The sequence below is a fragment of the Cheilinus undulatus genome, linkage group 10 (assembly GCF_018320785.1).
Source record: "Cheilinus undulatus linkage group 10, ASM1832078v1, whole genome shotgun sequence".
Taxonomy (NCBI): domain Eukaryota; kingdom Metazoa; phylum Chordata; class Actinopteri; order Labriformes; family Labridae; genus Cheilinus; species Cheilinus undulatus.
The window spans coordinates 39478687-39503796 of NC_054874.1; the positions used below are offsets into that span (position 1 = coordinate 39478687).

The window sequence follows — 25110 nt, forward strand, 5'->3', positions numbered from 1 at the left end:
AATACAACAGAACAAAAGGGAAAGCTGGAAAGATTATTCCTCGTACATGCCTAGGCTGTGATTTCCTCTGTTAAAAGATGCAAATGACCTTTGCAATCCTAATATCAACACAAAGGTTGTGTTTGCCAAAGTTTGGCATAAAAGCACAGAAGAAATGATCCAGAAGATCTTAGACTTGAAATATAATTTTGTCTGATTTTTACCACATGAACACCCCAAAAAGTAGCAGAAGTTATATACCAAGACATAGCATATCATGATGTAGTCAACATAACTACAAACAAGGATGACTGTAGAAACATGTTACTGAGATGCCAGTAGTACCAGTCAGATGTTGAAATTGGCCATTTTAGTCAGAGTTCAGAGGCTTCTAACCCCATTCACATATTCATAAAACTCCTTAAAATTTCTAGAATTTTTGTGGGTGACTTTCAAGTGTGAATGCAGCAGGAAATATTCAGAAACAAACTTATCACCTGTGAGTTGCAGGGTGTGATGGTGATTGAATTTCTGTTACTGGTGCACACAGAGTGATTTTCACTATGATATTTACCAGTAGATTCCTTCCTAGTCCTTGGATGATTTTGTGATTGTGTCAAAATATAAATGGCATTGAAAGGCCAAAAGTCCCATTATAGTGTCGGTCAGCAGACTCTGTTATTTTGTCTGCCACTACCCTGCTGTTCTTTTTATATTATGTGGTGCCTCCTCAGACCACCCGACCCCATCCTGTCTGACAGGGATAGTGCCCCACTGTGAGGTGCATATGTGGACAACCAACTCAGGAGGATTGCAGGGGCCATCCTAAATGTTTTAGAAATTTGAATGCATAGCCTAAATGTTCTTGACAATCTTTCGGTCTATTTTTACATGGCCTCGAAAAATGTAATCTAGCACAGAGTTCCTTAACGTTTTTATGTCAGGTCACCCTTTGTGTTAGAAATCCCAAGTTGAAACATATAAATAAAAAAAGAACATTTGAAATTCCTATGACTGCCATATTACGCACACAAGAGGACAGAGTTAGGCTTATCAACAGCACAGTACTATTGAGTACTGTTAATGGGAGTTAATGGGAGTCTGGGATGATGCACATATCTGGCCTATTTTTGTCGGGATGGATGAGTGGCAGATTTGGTGCTCCTGGTCCTCACCTGCCAAACTGGAAAAAGAGCACTGCATGATTTTCTCATATTTCATACTGATGCAAGCCTCTTCATTCACTGAACCGGTTGTTGATGTTGGTAGTTCAAGAAAAGAGCTTTAACACAAGGATAGTGAATGATCTGCTTATTCATGATCATTTTTAGTTAAATTTAATGAATTTTGAAGGAACTCTTGACTTTGCCAGATGACACACCAGGGTGCAGCAGCACCCAGTTTAGAAATGCTTGTTTAGCCATGCAGACCTGGGTGGTCTTAGGATCCGCTGTTAATGTAAAGATGCCCCCTCCCATTAAGCAGCGGCTTTAACCTGCATTAAGATGAAAACACTCTTAAAACCATTCAATTATCCTCACAGTATTCCTCTTAAGATTTCTTTCCAGAACTCTTTCACTGACTAGCACTGGTGAAAGGAAATCTGGGGAATATCTAACAAATCATTTGTAATTCACGTCTATAAGTATTATGCCATGGTATTAGGGATAAAAAATTTTCCCTCATATAATTACTAAGTATCTTAATATCCAACCTGATTGCCAATTATGCTTGATGTTGTTCTGTTGCTTTTGTTTCTGCTTTGTAACATGTCAAATTAAGTTGACATTTCCTGTTGTTGTTTTCTGACTTTGCCTCTTCTCTGTCCATGCAGGATAATGTGTGAGACGGTGCGCTACGAGAGACACGAGGCCAACGAAGTGCTCTACTAGTAAGTACTACAATGTCTGGAGGTGCATGGGAGTGATGTGGCCTGTGTGTAAATGGATATTGATGATATTTGTTCAAATACTTACATCTAAACCTGCGTATGAACACACATAAAACAATCAGGGGACAGTTGGTGTAACAATATTTCAGCTGCGAGTGCTCAAAGCACACCTTGGTCTGGGACCGTTACTCAGAGTTATTGATGAGCAGAGGCATGCTGGTGCCACACAGCGGAGCGACCTCAGTGCCTTGAAATGAAAATAAATGTCCACAGAGCACAGCAGCAGTCAGACAATGTCTTTCAGGGGGTGTCTGTGTTTCATCTCAAGGCAGAGAATCAAAAAGGAATTTCCAGTTTCATTTCAGCTTGATTCAATAAGTCGGGTTGCATCATATCCACACAGAGAAACTGCAGCTGTAATGGCTCTTAAAAGAGTTTCCTTCAAGAGGGAGAAAGCTAGCCAGTTACCAGTGGTTATTTCTTTGATGCTTTCCTCTTAAATTGGGTGCTGTTGAGTGCTAATATGATTGGAAAGCTGTATTGACAGCTTCACGACAGCTCCAGACTGTGTTTGGACCCATTCTGAAAGGCTGCCACAACCGTAGTAAGCAGAGATCACACACAGTTTTTGACTGCTGTCACATGTTGACGTCTCAAGAACACCCATGGTGAGAATTAAGACTGTTAATTAACTCTGTTAGGCAGTAAAGGGGTTAGAGAGGGGGCATTGTCCCTTCTCTGCCTCCTGATCAGCTGTGTGTGTCAGTGTGTGTCTCTGTGTATGTGTGTCTGGGTCTGTGTGCTGGGGGAATAGTCAACACCTCATTAGAAGCCCACTCAGAGGTGTGGGTGCTAATTAAACAAAAGGAATGCAGATTAAGTGGCGGTCACAGTATTGACTCCCTCAGCTCTGAAACACGAGTAACTGTTAACTCACATATGCTACAAATACACATAAAGCAGAGTGTATAGCTCTTGATCTCAGTTTGAATTTTAAGCAGGTTTGTTTATAGAGTGGGATGTTTAAGTCACATTTTTGCCAAAATGCAAATGTGGTGAAGGAGGAATAATTTGTCACCACTAAGCTAGTTTAATCCTAAAAAGATACCTTTCACTGTCAGATTTAGCCTGTCTCCACAATAAGAACGTGCTTTTCTTTAAAAATAACTGACCTTTTCAACAACACTCACCATCATGCATAGATGGTAGAAAATTTGAGTGTAGAAATGAATAGAAAATAAAGTAACCACGACTATGATGTAAACTCGTACAGGCACATCATAGTCGTAATTGAAAACTTCTGAGCAGACCACCCCAGAGATCACTCTGAGATGCTGGTTCACATACAGTATAGCCCTACAGTGGGCAGATATCTCTGTCTGACAGGATGGAGTTCTCACTCGAAAGCCAAGTATAGAAAAGGTAACTCTAAGATAGTTAACAGCAAACAAAGTTCATTGCTTTGATGAAAGGTCTTTTGCCTTAAAACAATGTGATAATGTTACCTTGAACTTATCCACAAATGGGAGAGTGAATACAAAAACACTAGTGTGTGCAATGGTGTGTGTGCAATGGTCACAGAATATAAACATCAAAAACCCCGTCTGCCTTCCAGCATCAGCCCTGCCCAACTTGCAGAAATTTTACCTGAGCTGGAAGGGAAAAACACCAGATAAATTTAAAATGAAAAATGTAGGGTTTTTTATACATATGCTGCACAGCATGATCATTTCAGAAAATGTTTAGGAGTTTTTTATGTGCAAACAGGTCCATAGAGGGGTTAATAGACATTAAGAAGCTGGATGCTTGTTGCCTTTAACCCTCTCTATTAGCACCTGAACATAGACTGGCTCTCTGAAATTGTTTATTTGAAGGAAAAGGATTACAGTCAGATTCCTTGTAGTCAGCACCAGCTGGTTAAACAATTATTGATATTTTTTATCGATTCAGGCCTGCAATCCCAATCAAATGCTTTCTGAACTGTAACACAGCCACCACCACTTGTAGCCATGTCAGCTCCAGTTAATTATTACTGCCATAACACCTTAATGCTCTACTACCTGGATGTAAAAAAGAGCAGTGAACAGATTTAGCCTCCCATAAAGGCAGCAGGTTTGGCAGTTTTGGATCTAGAAAATGGAGGTAAAGTTATAGGTAGGTTATGTCAGGTTTTCTTTGTTAGCAGCTTTATTGAAGCGATGAGTAGCCACATTCAGCACAGGCATGTGGACATTTACCTGCAAGAAGGAGAAAAGCCAGCGTTGTAAGCACTGCTTATGTTAGCGACACTGTTTCACATGGTTTACCTGCTTAGGCAGTAATCCTGTGTTAAAGAAGTAGTCGTAGTGATCTGTTTGATTGAGACTACTCAACTCCACAAAACTACATTTGAATTTAACATGGTTTGAATTTGTCACATTGAAATATCCCAAGTTTATTTTGCCATCAGCCCAAAAGGTTGCCGAGAAAAAGTCATACTATTTAACTAAATAAAAGACTCTTTATTTAACTAACTATATTCATGTCATAGAGGTACTAAGTAAAAGTGAAACAGTGACTTTCCCATGCAAAGACATTAAAGCTTTACCTTTTATTATTACATTTTTATTATGGACAGGGGTTTATTACAAAAATGATCATAATAGTCATAACTTGTTACTAACTTTTCAATATCGAAAGTGATCTTAAACCTTTATGAAGCTCTAAATAACCCTTCCTCCAGACTTTGGTTAGAAGTTGCAAAACTACAGCCCAAATGTGTTCCTTAATATTAATTCTTCCCCTAGGAGCACCAGAGTAGAATACTATTGATATCAAGATGATAGCAACAAATCAAAAAGGCCATCCATTTTCAAAGAAAAAAAAAGACAGTATGCAAATGAGCAAGCCAGGAAGCATGCATTTATTACTTGGTCAATAATAAATGAGCCTGTCACAGCTGTCTCTGCTGAGATGCAGGATGACCATGCTTTCAGTGTACCTCATGTATCCCATACATATAAAAAGGTTAAAGAAGAAAAGAGTCTGCTCTCTTGAGTTTACCTTTGGGCTAAAGCATCAAAACACAGCAGGTTATTGCCTTAGTGGGTTATTAGTTCATTTAATTTGCACAAGTGTTTAGTTCTGTGTCTTTGCATGCATTGCTCTATCTATTTACAAGTGTACCAGTGTTTGTGTGCATGCATGTGTGAAGCCTGTTGGCACTCTTTCTGATAAGAGTCTGGTGTTAAACAGCAGCAGATCAGATTGACTTTCCCTTTCTGTGAGATCTTTATCAACCCTCTCTTGTGAAAATACAAGCTTTTAAGAGTCTCTTTTCATTTCCTGCTCGGTTTGTAACAACAGCAATAATCTGCTGTGAAACCAAGGCTCTTAAAGCCAATGGTAGAATCTAACTTGGATAGTATCTTTATTGAGTTGTAAAAGTAGTATGTGCTGCACATTGAGGCATATTTTAAACAGCTGTAAAGATAGCTCACCAAGACGGGGATCAGGATTCATATTGCACCTTCAACAGATGAAACAATTGAGTTGTTTAGGATCTGACTGTAAAACTGAGCATGACTGAACATTTCTAAGAAATATACCTCTGTACCTCTGTGCTGAACCACAACCAGCTAGCTAACCAGCCGTATTTCCTCTGAATATTTCTTGATTTAAGGGCAGATAGCATGCCATAGTATGTTTTACATGGATTTAAATCCTGACAGTACATTTGTGTTTTCCTTTCCCTTCAAACACATGTAATGTTGCATAAAACCACTCAGATTCACACAAATGACCCAGTTAATGACCCCTACACTCAGAATCTCACTTGTTCTATCTTTAACAGTTGGCAGTCGTGGAGTAATGATAGGAGGATAAGGGTAATGGTTAGAAAAGTACTCATCTTCCTGCCTGGAGCTCTAGATTGCTAGAGTGCGAACACTTCATGCATGCTCACATACACATGCACACACACTCACACACTAGCACACACACTCACACTTGATATCTCATGAAAACATCCCATACTGTGAGAGACTGAACCTCTCAGGATTTACCACCCAGAGATTATAAAGCTAAAGCCCTCCTGAGATGCAGGCTGACCCAGCACAACTAACAGTGTTGGGTGGAGAGGGTTCAGGGCTTCTGGTTATGCTGTTGACCCTCATTGGAGTGGTGTGGTCCAACGAAGAACAGTGCGCTTATTAATGAAATCAAAATGCAAAGGCTGCTTTTTGTTGAAGTTGTAGCATTAGCTTGTTTGGGATTCTCATATGTGAACATGGAAATACAATGGAGTCCAAAGCTTTGAGCACTCAGTTCCCATGAGCGATAAATTGGACAATCAATTGATCATTTAACGTGTACATTTGTGGTTGATCATTTCAATAACCAAAGAATTCAAAACTATATTTTTGGAGAAAAAATTAAGAAGTTCAGCATTACTATCTTGCCATAAAATTTCACATTTATTTTATCAATCCTTTAAAGGGAAAATTATTTCTTACACTTGTTACTAAACATGCTACGTACACATAGGCTGAAGTACATGAACATGCACAAACAGAATCCTATGGACCAAGATCAAAAGAGTTTGGGATTTTTTATCGATTACAAAAAAAATGGTTTCCCATTTTTTTCTATTTGAATTTAGTTTTATTTAGTTTTTAAAGCTGTTTTTTTCACTTTAGCTTTTATTTTGTTGAAAATGCTTCATCTTGGTTTAGTTTTTGTTACTTTTTCCAGTAGTAAGGGATTCTTGTCAGGGGAAGATCCAAAAGAGACAGAAGAAGTAAAATTCACATGATTTTAAAAATACATACATATAGGCTACTTTTCACTTCCCTATATTGGACAGGACAGCTGAAGAGAAACAGGAAATATTACCATTGTGTGAAGTCTTGTCCATCAATTCAGGGCATTTTACACTGCAGGCATTGATAGCTGGGGAAAGGGTTAGGTGTTCTAACATATTCTCTGAGTTTAAAGTACATATTATAATAGGAGATATGTTGTAGATAGTTCAAATACGAGGGGTTGGCTGAAACGGGATTTTTAGGGCCGATACTGATGCTGATAATTAATATCTCGTAAGACTGAGAACCAATATTTGGAACCGATATGCATTTTTTATGACTTACAAAATGTACTTAATGTGGCAGAAATAAAACTGCATGATCATAAAAAGAGGGAACATGAACAATTTATTCTTAACTCTATCAGCATGAAAAAGACACAGAGCAACAGGAAATCAAGTGGTGATGCCATACACTCACTGTCTAACTGAACCCCAGGTTTAAGTATTAACTATTAAGTATTACATAGAGACAACACAGATTGTGTTTTATACAGGACATTTTTTTTATTGTGAAGAGTAGAATAAAGTGCAGATACCGATAATTGGCCAATGCCAAATATCAACCGGAATAATTGGCCAGGCTGATAATTGGTCTAACCCTAGTAAATACATGCCAATCACTTGTGTGTAAACAAACACAATGCCATTCCTGTACAGGTGTGTAAGTCAGTATCCCAGGATCCTCAGCTTGAAACTTGGAGTATTGTTTAAGAAAAGAACCCATTTGTAACTTCTGCTATCTCACACCAAGTTCATTTAGAATGTAAATTATCTTAGAGAAATCAAAAAGAACATGTCAGTCAGTATGCTGCTACGAAAGACTAAAACTAAGGGCATTTTGCCTGCAATTCTATTTTATTTGAGTTAGTTTTGAATCATCCTATCATCCATACATTCCCCTTTCATCCATGTCCTTTCTTTCTTAGTTTGTTTGCAGTTTAGTTGCCATGTAAACTCCTACCACACTCACACCCTTTGGTGACTCCAATCCCTGTTTAACCTCCCAGTCAGAGAGCCGTGTATTTTGGTTGAAGTTATTGAAAGAGGAAGAGGGTTTGGCTTCTTGACAGGGACTAAATCTGTCCAAGGGAACAACTGATAACCATGGTTACAATGTGAAACAGTGTTATAGTGAGTTTCCATGAGAGAAAAATAAAAACCCTGATCTTGTAGCCATCCCTGCAACAATTAGGCATGGCAACCTATCTTTTTTTAAAGCCTGTTTTAATGTATTAAAAAGCATAAGTGAGAACATCTCATGACAGTACTGAAGAAGAACATTTCATGGTCTTGATATCTTAATCCCTCATTGAGGATCAGAGTGAGTGACGCTCGGTTGCAGCTGTTGGAAAGTTGTCCTTACAGCATCACAGGAGTGTGAAATAGGAGAACCAGTGGAAACTGAAAACCTCGTCACATCTTAAAGACCTTATATAATTGTACACTCCAGTACATATAGTGCAGACATTAGTCATTTGACAAGAATCTGAAATGGCGGCTTGTTTAATCTCTAAAATAAACCCACATAAATGGAAATCGTTGTCTTCGGAATGACGGAAGAACACAGAAGCATTTTTTATAAAATGCAATCAAAAGCATAAAGTTTGAACTATCCAAATGGTTCAGATTAAACTAGCTTAAATCTGTAGTGGAGGCAGTTGTACACATGCAAACTTGCCCAAACCTATAGATAAACCTTGCAAAGCTTATGGATTGGCCAGGTTCTTTGTCTGTCATCAGCTTGAAGATGTTCTTCCTGGTCAAAGAATGACCAGACTTAGCATCATCTGAGGAAAAAGGGGTGGAAGCTACCAGAGGTGGAAAAAGTACCAGACTATTGTACTCAAGTAAAAGCATAGTTACTCTGGTTAAAATGTACTTGAGTAGAAGTGAAAGTACTGGTCTATAAATCTACTCAAATGAACGTAAAAAGTTAGTTATTTAAAATTAACTCAAAGTACTGAGTACTGAGTAGCTAAGTTTGATACCCAGGAGGCTTTCACCTGTCCTTAATATGTTTTAACAACAAGAAAATAGGGACCTCCAACCAGGTTATTTATTTTAAGGTGTGCCCTTACCTAAAGTACAATGCAACAGCTGTTTTGGGAAGAAATATGGGATCATTCTCTTGTTATGTGCATGTACTGACCGTCATGTGTTGTCAAAGCCAAACGACTGGTCATTTCATGTCATTGGCAGAAAGCTTGGACCTGTGGCTTTCAGTGTTTATGTTTTCAGTACTCGATGCTTTTTAGAATGTAATTAAATACAATAATTAAAAAAAAACTTAGGTAAAAGTAAAAGTAGTGATTTTAAAAACTACTCAAAAAAGTACAAGTACACAAAAAGCCACTCAGTCACCCTGAGTAATGGTCTGTTATTATATAATAGCAGTTTGAGTAAATGCAATTAGTTACTTTCTACCCCTGGTAGCTACAGGTTTGGTTTATTTGAAGTGACTGCAAGGCTTTAAACAGCTTCTGAAGGGAACAGCATGGATGCAGGCAGTTTCAACAGAACAAGACAACATTTCTTTATTAAAAGAAGAGCAAAGAATTGCACTGAAAGGTTTACTAAGTGGAAGAGATTTGTTTCCTCAATTTTTGACTGGCTTGACAAGAATTAAATGTACCGATGGCTCTACTGATAGTGTACGATTGTATATAGACATGTCAGGACCAGCTGTCAAGCTCATATTTTGTAGTTCACACCTCGTGTGTCTTGTGTTTTGTTGCTCTGTCTGGCGCATAATGAATGTGACAAACAGGAAGTCTGTCCGGTCACCTTGAGATTTTATTTGAAAGGTTTTTCCCATCCCAAACACCGTCTATGAGGTGTTAACCAGATGGATGTGAAATATATCCCAATAATAAGAGACAATAATCAAGTGTTTTGAATGTGAATGTACACCATATCAACACAATTTGGAAGACTGGGTTAGTTTAAGACAACAGTCTCCACTATCTAAGATTTTGATGTGTCTAGTTTGCTGAATCTGAAATATTCCTATGTTTTTAAGCAGTGTAATACCAAAGCATAGACTCTTGAGACCCCTCCAACCCTCTCTCCCAAACTATGTTTGGTATTTAACGCAATTTAAATGGTTGCAATGGAACAAATGCCTTATTATGTAATGTCAACATTGTAGAGTTCACTGTCTCTTTACGATTTCATGTTAAAAACATCCCAACAATAGCTTTTAGTGGTCATACTGTGTTGTTGGTTTGTATTCGACCACAGAATGTGCTTGGCAGACACACATCTTTTGTTTTGAAACCCATGTTATTTAATGATCCTGTACAAGCACACATATATTTAATCCTATTGAAAATCTAAGACTGTTTCTGAGCCTACCAAGCATTTATATCGGCTGCAGTGTGTCTCAGTTTCTCTTTTTAAAATGACTTTTCCTTCCTGAATAAACCCTTGATTTTGTAAAATTAGAGCCTTTTCCAGGATGTGAAATTCAACCTCATTTTACCCTCTTTCACCACCTCCGAGGCTCTCTGATAACCCGTACCACACTGCTAAAGACTCCTCAGGGGGTTTTGGTGGATGATGTTTAGCGTTTGACGACTGCTTCCAATACGCATGACCCAGTTCAGTCAAGCTGTCTCGGTGCATAAGAGTCTACTATCTCCTACTTTTTGGATGTTGTATCTTCTCCTCCTCCTCTTCATCCGCCATATGAGGTGCTCCCCTTGCATCGTGTATCTGCGTGCCAGCAATTAATTATTTAGCATTTCATTCGTGTCATCTCTGAATGCGAGGAAGAGCCATAAGAGGATAGAAGGAGCCTGGAGGGAGGCATGTGGAGATCATTTGGAGGAAAAAGAGAGTGGATGCTGATGGAGATTTTGCAGTGTGTCAGTAGGGTGTGCTGCTGTCCACAGCCTCATTAAATCTACAAGGAATTGTGTGGAGGAGGAAGAGGGAGGAGGAAGGATGGTGAGACTTTGTTCTCAGTGATTAGGGGAAAAAAAACCTGGTCAGCACAGTTATGCTCAGTGTGAATATGTGCCTGTGTGAGGGTGGGTGTGTAATAAGAGCATCCATTCTTTACCTTTATGTAAGCAGAAACTAGTCTCATCATGCTGGTGTGTGATTGGTCATCGATTTAGTTCTTTTTTCCCTCTGGTTTTAATTAAAAAGTCTCACTCAGATCAGGCAAAATCATTCAGTGATAACAGCAAGTGCTGCTGCCTCATTAACACCTACACACCTTAAAGCGTAGCGCTTGATTTTACCTCGACTATTTCTGAGATTCAGAAAAGAAATTCAGTTATAAAGAAGGAAACACACAAGGAGTCATCTACTTTAATTTAATGTAAACATTTACTTTGTGTTCATTGTGAAGATAAAATAAGCTTTTCACCTGCCATAAGACTGGACTTTTCAGTGATACCTGAGCTGACTAGCCTTATAGAAGCACCTAACATTTCGTTTACTTGGGACTTGTCAGAATCATGCAATTAGCCTTTTTCTACTGATTTGGCACATCATCTGTTTTCCTTGTCACTGAATGTGAAATTGGAAATATACAGCTGGAACTAGACTGCCAAAATTGTGTAGACCATTTATTTGAATCTATAAATCTATTTTGCTTCTGTGGTCCGTAGTATCAAAAAGAAAGCTGTGGCCTGCTGGTAGCCTAGTGGTTATGTCCAAGCACCCCATCTACAGAAACTGTCGTCCTCAACGTGGATGGCCCAGTTTTGAACCCAGCCCTTGGCCCCACTGACACATGCCATTCCCCACTCTCTGTCCTTCTCAGTTTCCTAGCCTATCCACTGTTCTTTTTTTCACTGAGGCATGAATGCCTAAAAATATATTTCCAATGCAGGGCTGTTGCAGGTGAAAGAAAGAGACGCTCTCTAAATTGTGCAAGTATGTGGGCATGTTTTGGTATCAGCATGCTACCGACAAATCTGTGCCATTTAGACAGTGTGCAGGAGTTGTTGTCCAATCTGTCCAATATTAGGTGCTTGGTAAGGATGCCCTGATCTTCTTTTTTTGGCTGATTAAGGTACTGTTCGAGGGTGATTAGTGCATAACAGATCACATTTTGTGTTTTGTTATAGTTGCTGGTTTAGTCTACATAGATTTGTAGTACATGGAGATCTCCTATAGGTGGCAGCATAACCTGAGCATCCTTATTTAGTCAACGCGGTTTTGCTTGCTTTGTTTAAAAGAGTAGAACAGAACCTCCGAAGAAGTAATGAAACACGTGTCCTACACTAAGGGCAGCTGCATTACACAATATGATGATTCAGTCATTACATGTGTTCAGCTATGTGAATTATCCAACAGTTACCGACAGACAGTATAAATAGTTTAGTAGATTAAAGGCAACAGGTATGAGAAGGTGACTCAGTTGTATTTTGCAACTGATGCTTTTATATTGTGAAGAAAACATCAATGTTATCCTCTACACAATTGTATACTTATATTTATGTATGTTCACTTCATTTGTGCTGTATGAGTCAGAGTGTATTGTTTGATGAAACTGTGTATTGATGCCATTCTTGGTCAGGGCTCCCTTGAAAAGGAAATCTGCTTATCTCAATGGGACAAACCTGGTTAAATAAAAAAATGAAATTATTTCCTTATTATTTTTTTTTCCTATTTCCTTCCTTTCATTAAAAGATATTATCTTTTAATGAAGTTTAATTTAAACACAAGATGATGTTTTATTTCCCTCCACGTTTTAGTCAGTTACCAACCCAAACTTAAACACATCATAATGCAACATTATGCCCCTTCAGTCAGCTAACTAGCTTTATCCTGCTTTCCTGTTAAACACACATTTCAAGATTGGATTAATGATCAGAGTTGATGTTTCACTTAATTCTTGGTGTAACACAGCTAATTGTATTGTATACTTAGCCTATAAGTTGCTATAGCATAAAACACCATACAATTTATTAATTTGATTCATAAACTTTGACGGTGGTTTGCACAGTTTATGTTGTGTTACGTGTTGCATGCCTGGTTCTGCTAGCTTACCTGTGTTATCTCCATCTGGCGCGTTTACATCAAGCTGTGAGCTTGTACTATCAAAATAAACTTTAACAATGAGCGCTCCTGCCCACCCATCCCTACTGAATGCAGTCTGTTTAATGTCACTGTACACCGGCCCTCCCAGCCCTAGAGCAAGCCAGGCCCACCGGGAATTCTCCTGGCTCTCCAGATTAGCCTGCATTTCATTATCACACACATATTTTAATAATTAAAAATGTTTCCCATTCTCTTATTTATCTTAAGATTGATCTTATTTATCTTAATTAATTGGTTGTATGTTGTTTTAACTAGTTGGATAAGACATGAAATAATAACGCTTAAGGTTAGCGTCTGTTGTGTCGAGAGAGAATTAAGATGTTAAAAAAAAAAAAAAATGCCAGATTGACAGCTACTCCAATCTAAATTGAACCAAATTTGTAAAATATGATTTGACACTCATGTCACAGTTTTAGTTTTTTCTGTCATCAGTCTGTGTTCTTACAAAATCAAAGCAATTTTTATTTTCTTTCAGTCTCAGGCTCATTCATCACTGCAGTTATTTTGTTACGTGAACTGAACACTGAACGACAGTGTCAGTATTATGTGACATGAGAATACTTCCTTGTGCACTTTTTGTTCCCCTTTACCGTCAGAAGGCTTACAGGTTACTTGTTTGGTGAGGAACTGCCAAACAGTAATGTTTTACAAATAAAACTCATGGAAGCATTGAGGGGAAGAGCATTCACAGCTGCTACATTTGCTGTGTGATGGATTAAGAATCACACAGCCTTATTTTTACCACAATCCCGGCAATATTACTCTGTGATATTTTCCCTGACCTACACAGATTGCATATGTTATACTTGTCCTTTAATTCCTTGCACCAGATGCATATAAATGAAAGCATGTATTAAATTTTTTATCCATCTTCAAAGCATTTGTTTACATTTTCAGTGCGTTAACATACATGCCCTCTTTGATAATCCTGCATACTATGCATGAAAGATTCAGTGCATCTCAGCGCTGAGATTATCCAGCTGCAAGCCCTCGAAAAGTCCTGAGATAAGCTAGATGAGTCAAGAAACCAAACTAATGCATTTAAAAAACACTGGATTCATGTCAAAAATATCCACTATGTTGAAATCACTGATACTCTGTAGTTCACATGTAATGGTTTGTTGAACTGAGGGCAAACTCTTCTCAGTGTGTCCTTTTCAAGGCCTTTGGCCCACTGCTAATGCTTCAAATTACATCAAACTTAAAAATGAAACATCTCAAAGTGCCGTGTGAGTCTGGTTGAAGTCTGTGTGCGTGTGTAGCTGTGTTTGCTAAGCAGTCGTGTTGTAAGAGCTTGACAGCCAGCAGCATCATCCAGAGGTCAGCCAGAGTTTACATCGTCTGCGATGCCCAATTTCCTCGTCTGTGAGTTCCAGCAGGGCCATGGGTGTGGGTGGATGAGAGATGATTCCTCAGTTCATTCATAGTTCTCTCCGTCTCTCTCTCCACTCTTTCTCCTGTTTTTTCTCCTTTTCACTTTGTTTTTTTTTAACCAGTGATCTTTATTTGGCACAAGGAGCAGTCTCAGTTTGCTGATGCAGGAACTCACAGTGCTAGTGTAGATCAAGAAAATGACAAAGCAAATATCAAGACTGAAGAAAGCGGGGTTCCAACAAATGATGATGTTCATTATAGTTCAATTCACAGATGATTGTGTGCACTAAAATCTAAAGAATCTGTGTCCAGCCAATTCAACTCACTTCTTTGACTTTATGATTTACAGTTGTCATATTTCAACAGCTTCCACTGTATTCTCTAGTTTTATGGATTAATTGGCTTTCTCTTTTTGTCTTCTAGTCCTGATGACATTGGGAGCTGCTGGTATATCCTTCTGTCAGGCTCAGTCTTCATTAAGGAGTCCATGTTCCTGCCCAGAAGCAGGTAAGATTGGCTAGTTTCAGTTTTGAGTGCTGTTTTAAAGCTTAATCTTGTGCAGCTTCTTCCCCTTCAAAGCAGAGTCACAAAGCAGGATAAAAGTGCCAATCCAAGACTGGCAAGAGATAGAAATTTTCAATTTGTATGCTTTTACATCAGTTTGTTTTTGCTTTTGTAGAATTTGCTACTACTCATGGCGTCATCTAGAGTATGGTGGATGCCTTTTAACAAAACTAGCGACCTTAAATAGTCTCCACAGTCCTCTTCTCCAAGAACGACTTTACTTTAGTTCATGTTGATGTAAGATCTACACAAGAGTGTGACTCTGGCGATAATTACGACTCCTGCAAGTTCAAGCATTTTGCAACTTTTCTTTCTAAAAGTAACAAACCACAGAACAAAATGCAAATGTTTTCATAACTTAAATATTTGCAGCAAAATGGTACACATAATTCCAGCTTGATATGCTGTCTGGTATAACCCTTAAAAAAAGGGATGTCCCAGTTTGTCGAGTACACTGCATATTTCCTTCTCTTAGCTAAAAGAAGAATGCTCCAATTGTGCGATGCATTTTACTGCAAGGAACCAAAGATGGCATCAGCGTAATTTTCCCACAGTCCAAGAGAACAGAAGTCGTCCACAGTGTTTCCCATGAATAAATGCTCTCTGTGGCTTTCCACGGAAAAATCTGAATGAGATGAGATAAAGGGAGATGGCACAGCAATATTGGAAAAAAGATGCATAAAAAATCTCAGGACTTAAAGAAAGTCTATATGCATAAATATTCTGTGAGAGTGGAGGACCCTAGACACTCAGAATTCTGCACACTATCACAACCTTTTCATCAGGACTCTTTACACAATCAAAACATCTCTATCACTCTGCAAAAAGCCAGAAAGAGAAAATAAAATGCTTGAAAAGGTGTAAATATCTTACTGAAGCAAGCTGTTTTACCTAGTGTTAGAGTTAATTGACTCTCAGTTGGAAGGTCAGCACTTCGATCCTGGCTTCTGAAGTCCAACTCAAGGTATCCTTAAACAAGACACTGAACCCTAATGTATGGGATAGGATAAGTTAATACAGATGGACACTGCACATATCTACACATACTCTTCCCTCAGTTTATGGATATGTGCAAATAGATAAGGTGGTATGAAGTGTAACTGTGCTTTGAATGGTCAAAAAACTAGTAAAGCACTATATAAGAACAGACCATTAAATTTTTGTGACTGTGCGTGTAAAGTAAATTAGCTTCACATTACAGTTAGAGCGCAGAGGATGACCTTTACTGTAGTTCATCTAGTTCATCATGCACAAAGGAAGTGGAACTGCAACTCTTGTAATGAAACTTTACAGAACATGTCAGACTATCATAAAAACATGCAACATCTTAAAAAATATGGTTTCAGTTTCAGGAAAGATTATTTGAAATCATATCACCCCAATTTTTGGTACTCTAATCTTTCAAGTAGTCTCTCATCGCCAATGAGTGCCTTTTAGATTCTAGGAAAAAATTGACAGCAATATTTTTTGTAACATGTAACTTTTAGGGAAATGCTATTGTAACAAGTGTAGAACTGTGGACAGAATCAATGATAAAATCAGGAAGCTGTTTTTGCAGTTTAAATGTGTTACTCTCGTGAGACTCTTTTAGTCTCCTGGCCACTCAAATGTGCTCTAACTCTGTTGGATTGCATTCACTCATTCAACCCACATTTACACACTGATGCCAGTGGATGTCCCCTAGTCCCCTAGTGTAAACTAATCCCATTCAGATTAATTCACTCTCAGGTGGCCTTCTGACTAAGGAGCAAGCTGGGGTTCAGTTCACTCATAATTTACAGCCACATGACTGGGCTGAGGAAAGAGGCTCCTACTGTTCAACGCAATGTGGAGCTGCAGCTCAGGCTTTTTAATTTTCCAACCCTGAAGAAGACATTAACATCACACTCTAAAATAATAAATATCATACCAAAGCTAAAGTGCACTTTCTTGTGCTAGTTTTGTTGAGAAGTGCTACAGCTGCAGGTGCAAAGGTGGTCCTGTAGCATTTTGTTTTCCCCTTCAGAGCAACAAACCGATGGCAAGAGCAAAGAAGCTGAAACTCAGAATATAAGGGATGAGAATCATCATGGAGAACAGTGCTGGGAAAATGGTTTGTGTCTATAGTTGTTTTTTTTTTTTTTTTTTGTAGCACTTTCAGCACTTATTTTTAATTCTAAACCAATGGTGGCAAGCGATCTGAGCGAACAGCGCCCTGGGCAGAAAAAGCGCCCTCAGCGTCAGCTGTTTTTGCTGCTGTGCTTAAAGCACTCTTAGCTCCAACCGTTAATTTTTGGGACAGCGCTGCTCACTTAAGTTTCACTTCTCCTTCACTTGCCAATCAAAATCAAGAAGGGGCGGGACTTCTGACTACAGCGGAAGTGTGATTGATCTAAGTTGTTTTCTTTGTCTTTTTTGAGGGTAGTTTTCAGGTGCTGCCTGTGTCAGAACAATATTTCTTTACATTGTCTGCATGTCTTCTGTGCCACACTACCTTGAAATACAGAAATATAAAGCACCGAGAGCAATTTTAAAACAACATTACAGATTTAACTGAGGAAAGCATGATTCATTTTTTCAATGTAGCAACAAGGAACACTGGTGAGAAGTACTCTGAAAGGAGATTAACTGTGCTGTCAGCACTAAAAAAAGCCAGCTATGGACACAGACTCTTATAAGTTGAGTTGTGGCTCACCTACAAGCCTGCTCAACTATGTCACAACTTGGTTAAGAGCAGTTTTGTTTTCAAAAGACAGTGCATCACATTGAACATCTGTCTTTATTTTGAGTAACACAAATAAAAATGGTTTAGATACATAGATGGCAGCAGACACAAGGAACTCATCTGTAGCATGCATCAGTAGAAAGCCTTTCTCGCCCACTAGGTGTGTGGTACCTTAAGTGGGTACATTACATCACAATAAAGCTATGAATTGCTGACAAACAACTGAAGGAGCTGGGGATTGAGCCCCCTACTTTGTGGTTAAAATATGACAGTACTACATTGTCACAACCGTCCCGATTATAAACTTCATCTTTATAGCAAAATTAATTATAATTGCTGACCATATGCAGATAAAACACGTTGTGATACTGCATAATAGTGTGAATTTACCATGAATTAAATGCTTATGCATACATATGCTCTGTAGGTGGACTTAAAGACTTTCCACCAAGAGAGGGTCATAATGCTCTGCTAATATTAAAAGGCAGCATCACGGCACTATATTTAAAAATCAAAACAAGTTGTGCTTTCTAGAAACGTTCTGAGCAGCCGCCAGCTTCTTTGAGTGAAGTGTCAGCAACACTGCCGGGAAAACACATCAGACTTATTTTGTTGTCTCCCCTCTGGCATTAAAAAGTTTAAGACACTTTAAAAAATCTCCTGACTTACAAATAATTCTGTCCTGTTTTTCTGAAGTAGTTTTTGCCAACCAAGAAAAAGAATTTGAGGTATTCAAAGAAAGATTAAAGATGGAGATTGACAAAGCCTCCAGAGGCCAACCCAGTAGTGAAAAATAATTAACTCTGACACCCTCTGAGGACTCAGGAGTCATGGCCCCCTCCCCCTCCCCCCAGCTCTCAGCCATCAGCTCACAGCAGTGATTGGCACCTCAGAAGCCAAGACCCAAAATGTTAAAAAGCTGTGATTTCACAAGCGGATCTGTTACATGAACCGTCTCTGTGGGCGTCGAGAAAACAATGATCTTTTTCATCCATTAGGCTTGCATAACACACACCTACGGCCACTCAGAGCTCCGGGCCGTCCCGGCAGCCCTGTGGGGGTCGGCCACGGTCATTCTCTGGATTCAAATGAACGTGGGAGGCATTTAAAATGAAGGACTCAATTGGAAATGTGCCACAAAGCTGTTCCCTTTTTAAATATAACCTTCTCAGTTTTGACAAGGTGAGAGTGTGTGAGTGGGATGCAGGAGGGGGATTTGCAGGTATTGGCAGATTAAAGTTAATGCTGGACTGCAGTCACTGGGGACGAGAGGGTTTTGAAAATGTTTACGAAGCATTTGTTGTAAGGAAGCTGGAGTAAGAATCCACTCTACTAAAGACTCTACTCAGGTTAGAGTGACGCTAATGGTCCCGCACATGACTGTCTTGTTTCTGTCAGCTGCACTAAATTATACATATGATGCATGAACTGCAAACTGAGCAATTTCAGTCAGAATCACTCTACTTACAACACAAAGCAGGAGAATATACTGTAAAATATGTCCAAAAATGGCACAGGAACACCTGGAAATCTGCATGTGTTTAACATCTGATTGTATGAATTCCCTCAAATTTATGTTCCAGAAAAATGACACAATCAGTTGCTTGAAAGTGGAACATTTTCTTTAGAGGAACTCTTATTCAGCTGTCTCTCTCAAAAGCAAAGGTGGATAATGGGATGTTGTGTAAGGAATGATGTGTAGTCAGCAGGTTATCATTGAATTGAAGTGGGTGAACATTTAATTTCAGGGTCTTTTTCGCCCTGAAGGAATTCCCCTGCAATGAAAACCTGCACACTAGACATTATCCCACCTATCACATGGTTATTTGCTTGGGCAAGCAACAATTTGAAACTAATTTTTCAATTTGGAACTTATTGACTTTAAAATAATTCATCTTTCTGCTAAAAGAAATACTCCATTAGAATCCATAGTTAGAACTGTGTCCATTGCAATGTTTAACTCCATAGCCTTCAAAAAAGGAGCCACCTAGCTTTAATTACCCATAATGCATTTGAACATTTAACCATCCAAGTTATTACCGTGCACATGAACCAAAAAACCTTTAGTAATGTTGAAGTGAGACACAGTGAACAGCTCTACATGAATCAGAACAGTTCCTAACTATAACTTCATTTTGGAGTCTGCTGACATTTTCTAAAATGATTTAGCCATTATAATGAAAGTTTTGTAAGTACTTCCTTCCCATTTTTCATTCTTGGAGTGCCAGGTTTTTTCACATTTATGTATTTTGATATTTTCACTTCCATTTGCAATCTCTAAACACCACCAGATCCAAAATCATGCTCTATTATGTGTTTACTTAACGTGCTAGTGTCAGATTTGTAGATTTCTCCATCAGATCACACAGTTGTATTATCTTTTATTTGCTGTACACCACAGTTTTCCTCTCCCTTCTCTTTTTCCTACAGTAAACAAACAAGCATCGCATTAATCAGTATTTTTCTTTGGATTGATATGATAACAATAACAAGAATTATGCCTTTCTTCCAGACTCTGTGATTAGAGTGGCATCCCTAATAATTGTCTACTTTTCTGACACTGGGTTCTTTTTAACAAAGGTTGCTGCATCGCATAAATGACAACTCAAAATCCTGTATTTAATGCTTCATAAGATGGCTAAATACTTAAAGTTGGATCCCTCTGAAGTCAGATCCAACATTACTGGTCTATTAAACCAATGATTAATATTATTATCAGTTCAAGGCCAAGCTTGGGTCAGATTCTCCATCTAGACTATAACACAGCCACCTAACTCTAGATGTCCCTGTGCTTAATAGCCACTGACCTGCTGCTGTAACGCTCTTTAATCTGATGTTACACCACTGAACCGATAGTACCAATAAATGTTTCCAGTAACAGCTCTAGTTTCTACGTACAGTGTATTTTATATTTAACTATCTGTTTATTTTCATTAAGTTTGATATCATAGTCTGCATTCTAGACTGTATGCTGATTGTTTGGTTAAACATGTTCCATATTAAAAGAGTAAGTCTTAGATTCAGAGATTTCAACTATATTTGATATAGGTTTTTTCTTGGATACACTACAGTATAAGCCTCTATGAGAGCTCCTGGTTGCCATGGCTGATGTACTGAAAACATTTTGGGTGGGAATGGGCGATACACATTTGCCAGGCGACAAGAAAAATCAATTTTTGAAATGATGCTTTCAAAGAGCATTCTGACTCAAGTTTTCGAGGACACCTGATGTCAGGCTGTTGAATGACAGTTTGACCTTCATTTTAGAAGACATAACAGACTGATAAACCGTTTTCACTTTGTATTCAAAGAAATTATGCAAGAGATTATTTTTTAAATGAGTATTTAACATGAATATTTGAGGTTAATGAATTAAGTCACCTTGATATTAGTGTACTGTTTAAGCCTAAGACCACAGGTTTGTTATTTCAAAGGCAGATGACAAATCACTTCCACTTAACAGTAGTTTTCATCATCTTTTCCTCCATACTTTGAATGATTTCTGTCAAAGAAGTATTTTCTAATAATCGTGTTGACAAAGAAAAGAGAATGGGGAGGGTCCAGTGTCGAGAAGAGGAAATTGGTTGTGACAGGAGTAACTGAATGGAGTCTGGTGGGACTTCCTGAAGCTTTTAAAGATGTGGTGGAATTGGGTTTCAGACAAGCCCTGCCCAGAAATGGTCGTTCATATCTACCCTGGCAGCAAGGTTGAAAACCTGATATGCCTCCATCATTCACTTGGTGCTTCTCTCTCTATCTGCTCCTCCATCCTCTCGCTGCTCGCTGTAGTGAGATGTGATCCAGGGGAAGAGGAATGACTCAGTCATTAAGAGACAGACGCTGCAGCTCTGTGCCGTATTTAACCCAGCAGCCGGTGTGAAATCAAATCCAACCCAAATATATAAATCTTACTAAACAGGTGACACAGATTTGGAAACACGTGCTGTATAATACAAGTAATTAAAGGAACCCGGGAAAGCAGGCCTCGTAACGGCTGCTGGATGATGAATTTTGTCAGAAGAGGAGATCATAGAGTGATTAGTCTTTGCTTTAATCTGGCAGGGAGACAGAAGACTTTATGTTGGACTCAGACCAATCATAACCCGCCATCTTTCATTAGGCTGCATTACCTGTCAACACCAACAACTTATTACTTACTCAGTCATAATTCACGCTCAGTGTGAAACTAGAGCCCTTTATTTCTGGGAAAAACTGGCTCTGACGTTTGTCTTTGTGTTTCATTGAAAATGAAACCAGATAAGTGTGCAAGTTTTGAGCTTGCAATTCATATTTGCATGGAGGGAGACGTAGCCAAGTATGGTTTATTTATGCTCCTGGTCCAGAGTTAACAGTAAATAAGATATCCAGATGAAGCTTTTGTGGTAATTCAACATTGTTTTTCCTTGGCCTTGCCTCCTGTGGCCCTGTTGGTCAGTGCCAGAGAATAGGTTTTCAGCTAAAATGACACTTGTAGAAATGAAATAGAAAAGAACTTAGTAATTTATAATTTGCCTTACATTACTCTGCTATATAGTAATAATCAAAACAAGAGAAAGGCAAATGTATTTAGTAGGTCTGCAATATGTGTAAATGTTATCTTTGTTGTAGTGTTTGTCTTAGAATATATCTAAGAATATATCTTTATTTACTGCTCTTCATTTCACTATTGAAATGTTGAACAATACAAACATACAGTGCTGTGGAAATATTTGTCTCCCTTGGCGCAATAGCTGAAACCAAGAGTTTCAGGTAACTGGCTGTGGGTCTTTCATATTACTAAGGAGGAATTGTGCCCCACTCTTCTTTGTAGAATTGTTTTGATTCTGCATATTGGAGGGGTTTTAAGCAAGAACAGCCTGTTTAAGGTTATGCTACAGCATCTCAATCTGATTTAAGTTCACCTTCATTTTTTTGGTTTTAAGTTATTCAGAGGTGGTCTGTTTAATATCAAAACTTGTTTGATGAGCTGAAATATTTGATTGTGACAAACACGCCAAAAAAAATAAGAAATCAGGAAATAGGCAAATACTCTTTCTCAGCACTGCACTTTTTATATCATACAGGTTAATTGTACATACAAAAACCATGTTTTTCAGGTTTGTTTTTGTGTATTTTATGTATATATCAGATGGAAAAGACACCAGAATGTCAGTTTTTTTTTTTTTTTTTTTTTACCAGTATCAAGTGAAGTGTAATGAGTATCTATCAGCATAATCTGATAGACCTGTTAAATGACGTTCCAAGATGTCCACCATAATGAAGTTTGACCCGGCCCAACACGAGGCGTTGGCACCTTTCTTACCATCCGTTGTCAGGATAGCCGAATTTTAAAGTTGAAAAGGATACTTGTTAAAGTCAAACATCAATACCTGTTTTGATATCACCGCCACAAAAGAGATCTCCTGGGCACCCAACTGGTGAATTTATTTATTTATTTTAATGTCTCACCTGCACGTAAGAAAGGTTTGATATTTTGTTTGTAGTATTAAAATGCAAAATAAATAAAATTATCTTTACATAAAAGAGGTTATACAGCCTAAAAGCAAATATTTCTGAGGCTTAGCCACTGTGAAACAATCAGGAAATATCTTCTCTCTCAGTATCACTGACATCTCCCTCTCTTAAAGCAAATATATCAGAAAGGTTTAAAGCCATCAAAAGTTTTGACAGCCTCGATGAGTACACGTGTTGTAGGCGTTAGTTCAACAAAACATCAGAAAGCAAAGACAATTTTGTTTTACAAGGCAAATAAATGCACCAGCACCCCATATGGCATGTTGCAGTTAGAGATGTCAGATTCTTCCATTGTTGCCCTGTGAAGGTGATATTCTTCATGAATGTAGGAAAACCCTGCATATGACTTTATATTAAATAAAAACAAGCAGTTATCACACTTGATGTTCATTATTTTTTCAGATAGGGAAAGAAGATGGCTTAGAATCCACTAACTTTTGACACAGTCACAACTCTTGGCTGGTTATTTATAGATGGATGTGTTTTAATGATGACACTGCAATTCTTGTTCCTGCAACTCATCATTTTTTTCTTTTAAAGCAAAGGGCTGGCCACTCTAAGAAATAGTATTTCCTGTTAAATATATACCAGATTTTATGGCTTTAATTTTTCATAACAGTGTGTATAAATCTTTGTTTTTGTTATGTCACAAGACTATTGAAATACATTTATATTGTTACATTTCCCCAATGAAACTTCCTCACTGATATACTCTTTAATAACCCTGTACTGGCTGTACTTCCCCTCCTCCATTTCGCTGTCTTCATGTATCATCACTATCAGCTGTCAGGACTTTGCCTGCGGTCAATCACTGAACAGTTTCACGATCATCAGCTGTATAACCAGAACTACAGCTCTTAACTGAATTAGCTCATATCAGCACCCGGTTAGCAGAGGAATGTCAGCTTCATCGCTTTTCTTTGTGAAAACCACGGGGAGAAAAGGTCAGTAGAACTCAAATCATTTCTTGACAGCCGGCAGCAGCTCAGGCAGACTCATCTGTGACTGAAGCTGACAAAGTGATTCAGTGATAATTTATTCTCTAATTACACAAATACAGATCTTACTCATCTCCTTTTTAGAATTGCTCATATACTGTATGTTCTGTGCAGTCTGACAGACGTTTGAAAGGTTAATTTATTCCTCAAACTGACTAGGAAAGACTCACTACAACTTCAGATTACATGGTTTTGTTTTTAGATTGGATGACTTCAGGGATGCTGAAATGTTTCTACAATCATGCCTCATATCTTAACTAATTGAGCTTGAAATAAATTGGTTTCCTCTTCACTAAAAAAACGATTTACCAGCTGTTGCCAAAAGCCTTTCACATGAGTGCTAGTACCAAAATAACAAAATCCATCCACAGACCACTGAGAAGGTTTCAAGCTATCGTTCATTGCTTGTTTCACAGACAAATCAACACATAAACACATAAATAGAAATAAATATGGTTTATGAGCTGAACTGAGGAAAAGCATATCTCACTAAATATAAAGGGGCGACCTACATATCCATACTCTCACTGGCCACTAAATTAGTTACACCTGTTTAATAGTTTATTAATCCAAATGGCTAATCATCCAATCACATGGCAGCAACTCAGTGAGTTTAGGCATGTAGACATGACCAAGACGATTTGCTGAAGATCAAACCAAGCATCAGAGTAGGGAAGAGAGGAGATCTTAGTGACTTTGAATGTGGCATGGTTGTTGATGCCAGACGGGCTGGTCTGAGTATTTTGAAGACAACACTGGGTGCCACTCCAGTAAACTAAGAACAGAACAGGAAAGTGCGGTGATATAAGCATTTTTAATTGATCGGAGATCTGCAGTTTGATCCGATCAACCCAGCCGATCATTTACTTCAGCTGTTGAAGACAGAGCACAATTTACGACAGGCCATAAACCCACCAGTAGTGGTAGCAACATTAGCATTTCTGTGTTTAAAATGTTAGTGGTGTGGAAAACCTTCAAACGTTAGAGTGAAAACAGTCCAGTGGCCACATGCAGCATCTGTAACGTATCCGTTTCACGAGGTGGTAGCAGCAGTTAACACTACTAATTTGATTTTTTTTGACAAATGATTTAAATGAAACAGAGCTATTACACCATTCTGAGCAGAAATGTGATTTTATGTTTTTTTTTTCTTTTTTTTTTTTTTTTTACGACGTTTGCTGTACTG

At 38.3% G+C, this 25110-nt stretch overlaps 1 protein-coding gene across 11 annotated transcripts in view; it reads left to right on the top strand.

Moving 5' to 3' along the window:
• rapgef2b (Rap guanine nucleotide exchange factor 2b) overlaps window positions 1-25110 on the top strand; it is a 171366-nt gene that overhangs the window by 49437 nt on the left and 96819 nt on the right. For 10 of the 11 annotated variants that reach the window (XM_041796903.1, XM_041796904.1, XM_041796911.1 and 7 more), the window contains exons 3-4: window positions 1814-1870; window positions 14568-14651. In XM_041796903.1, the coding sequence (XP_041652837.1) occupies window positions 1814-1870; window positions 14568-14651 (141 nt within the window). Of the gene's footprint in view, window positions 1-1813; window positions 1871-14567; window positions 14652-23740; window positions 23871-25110 lie in introns of those variants that run through there. The other variant, XM_041796915.1, reaches the window with a different exon arrangement.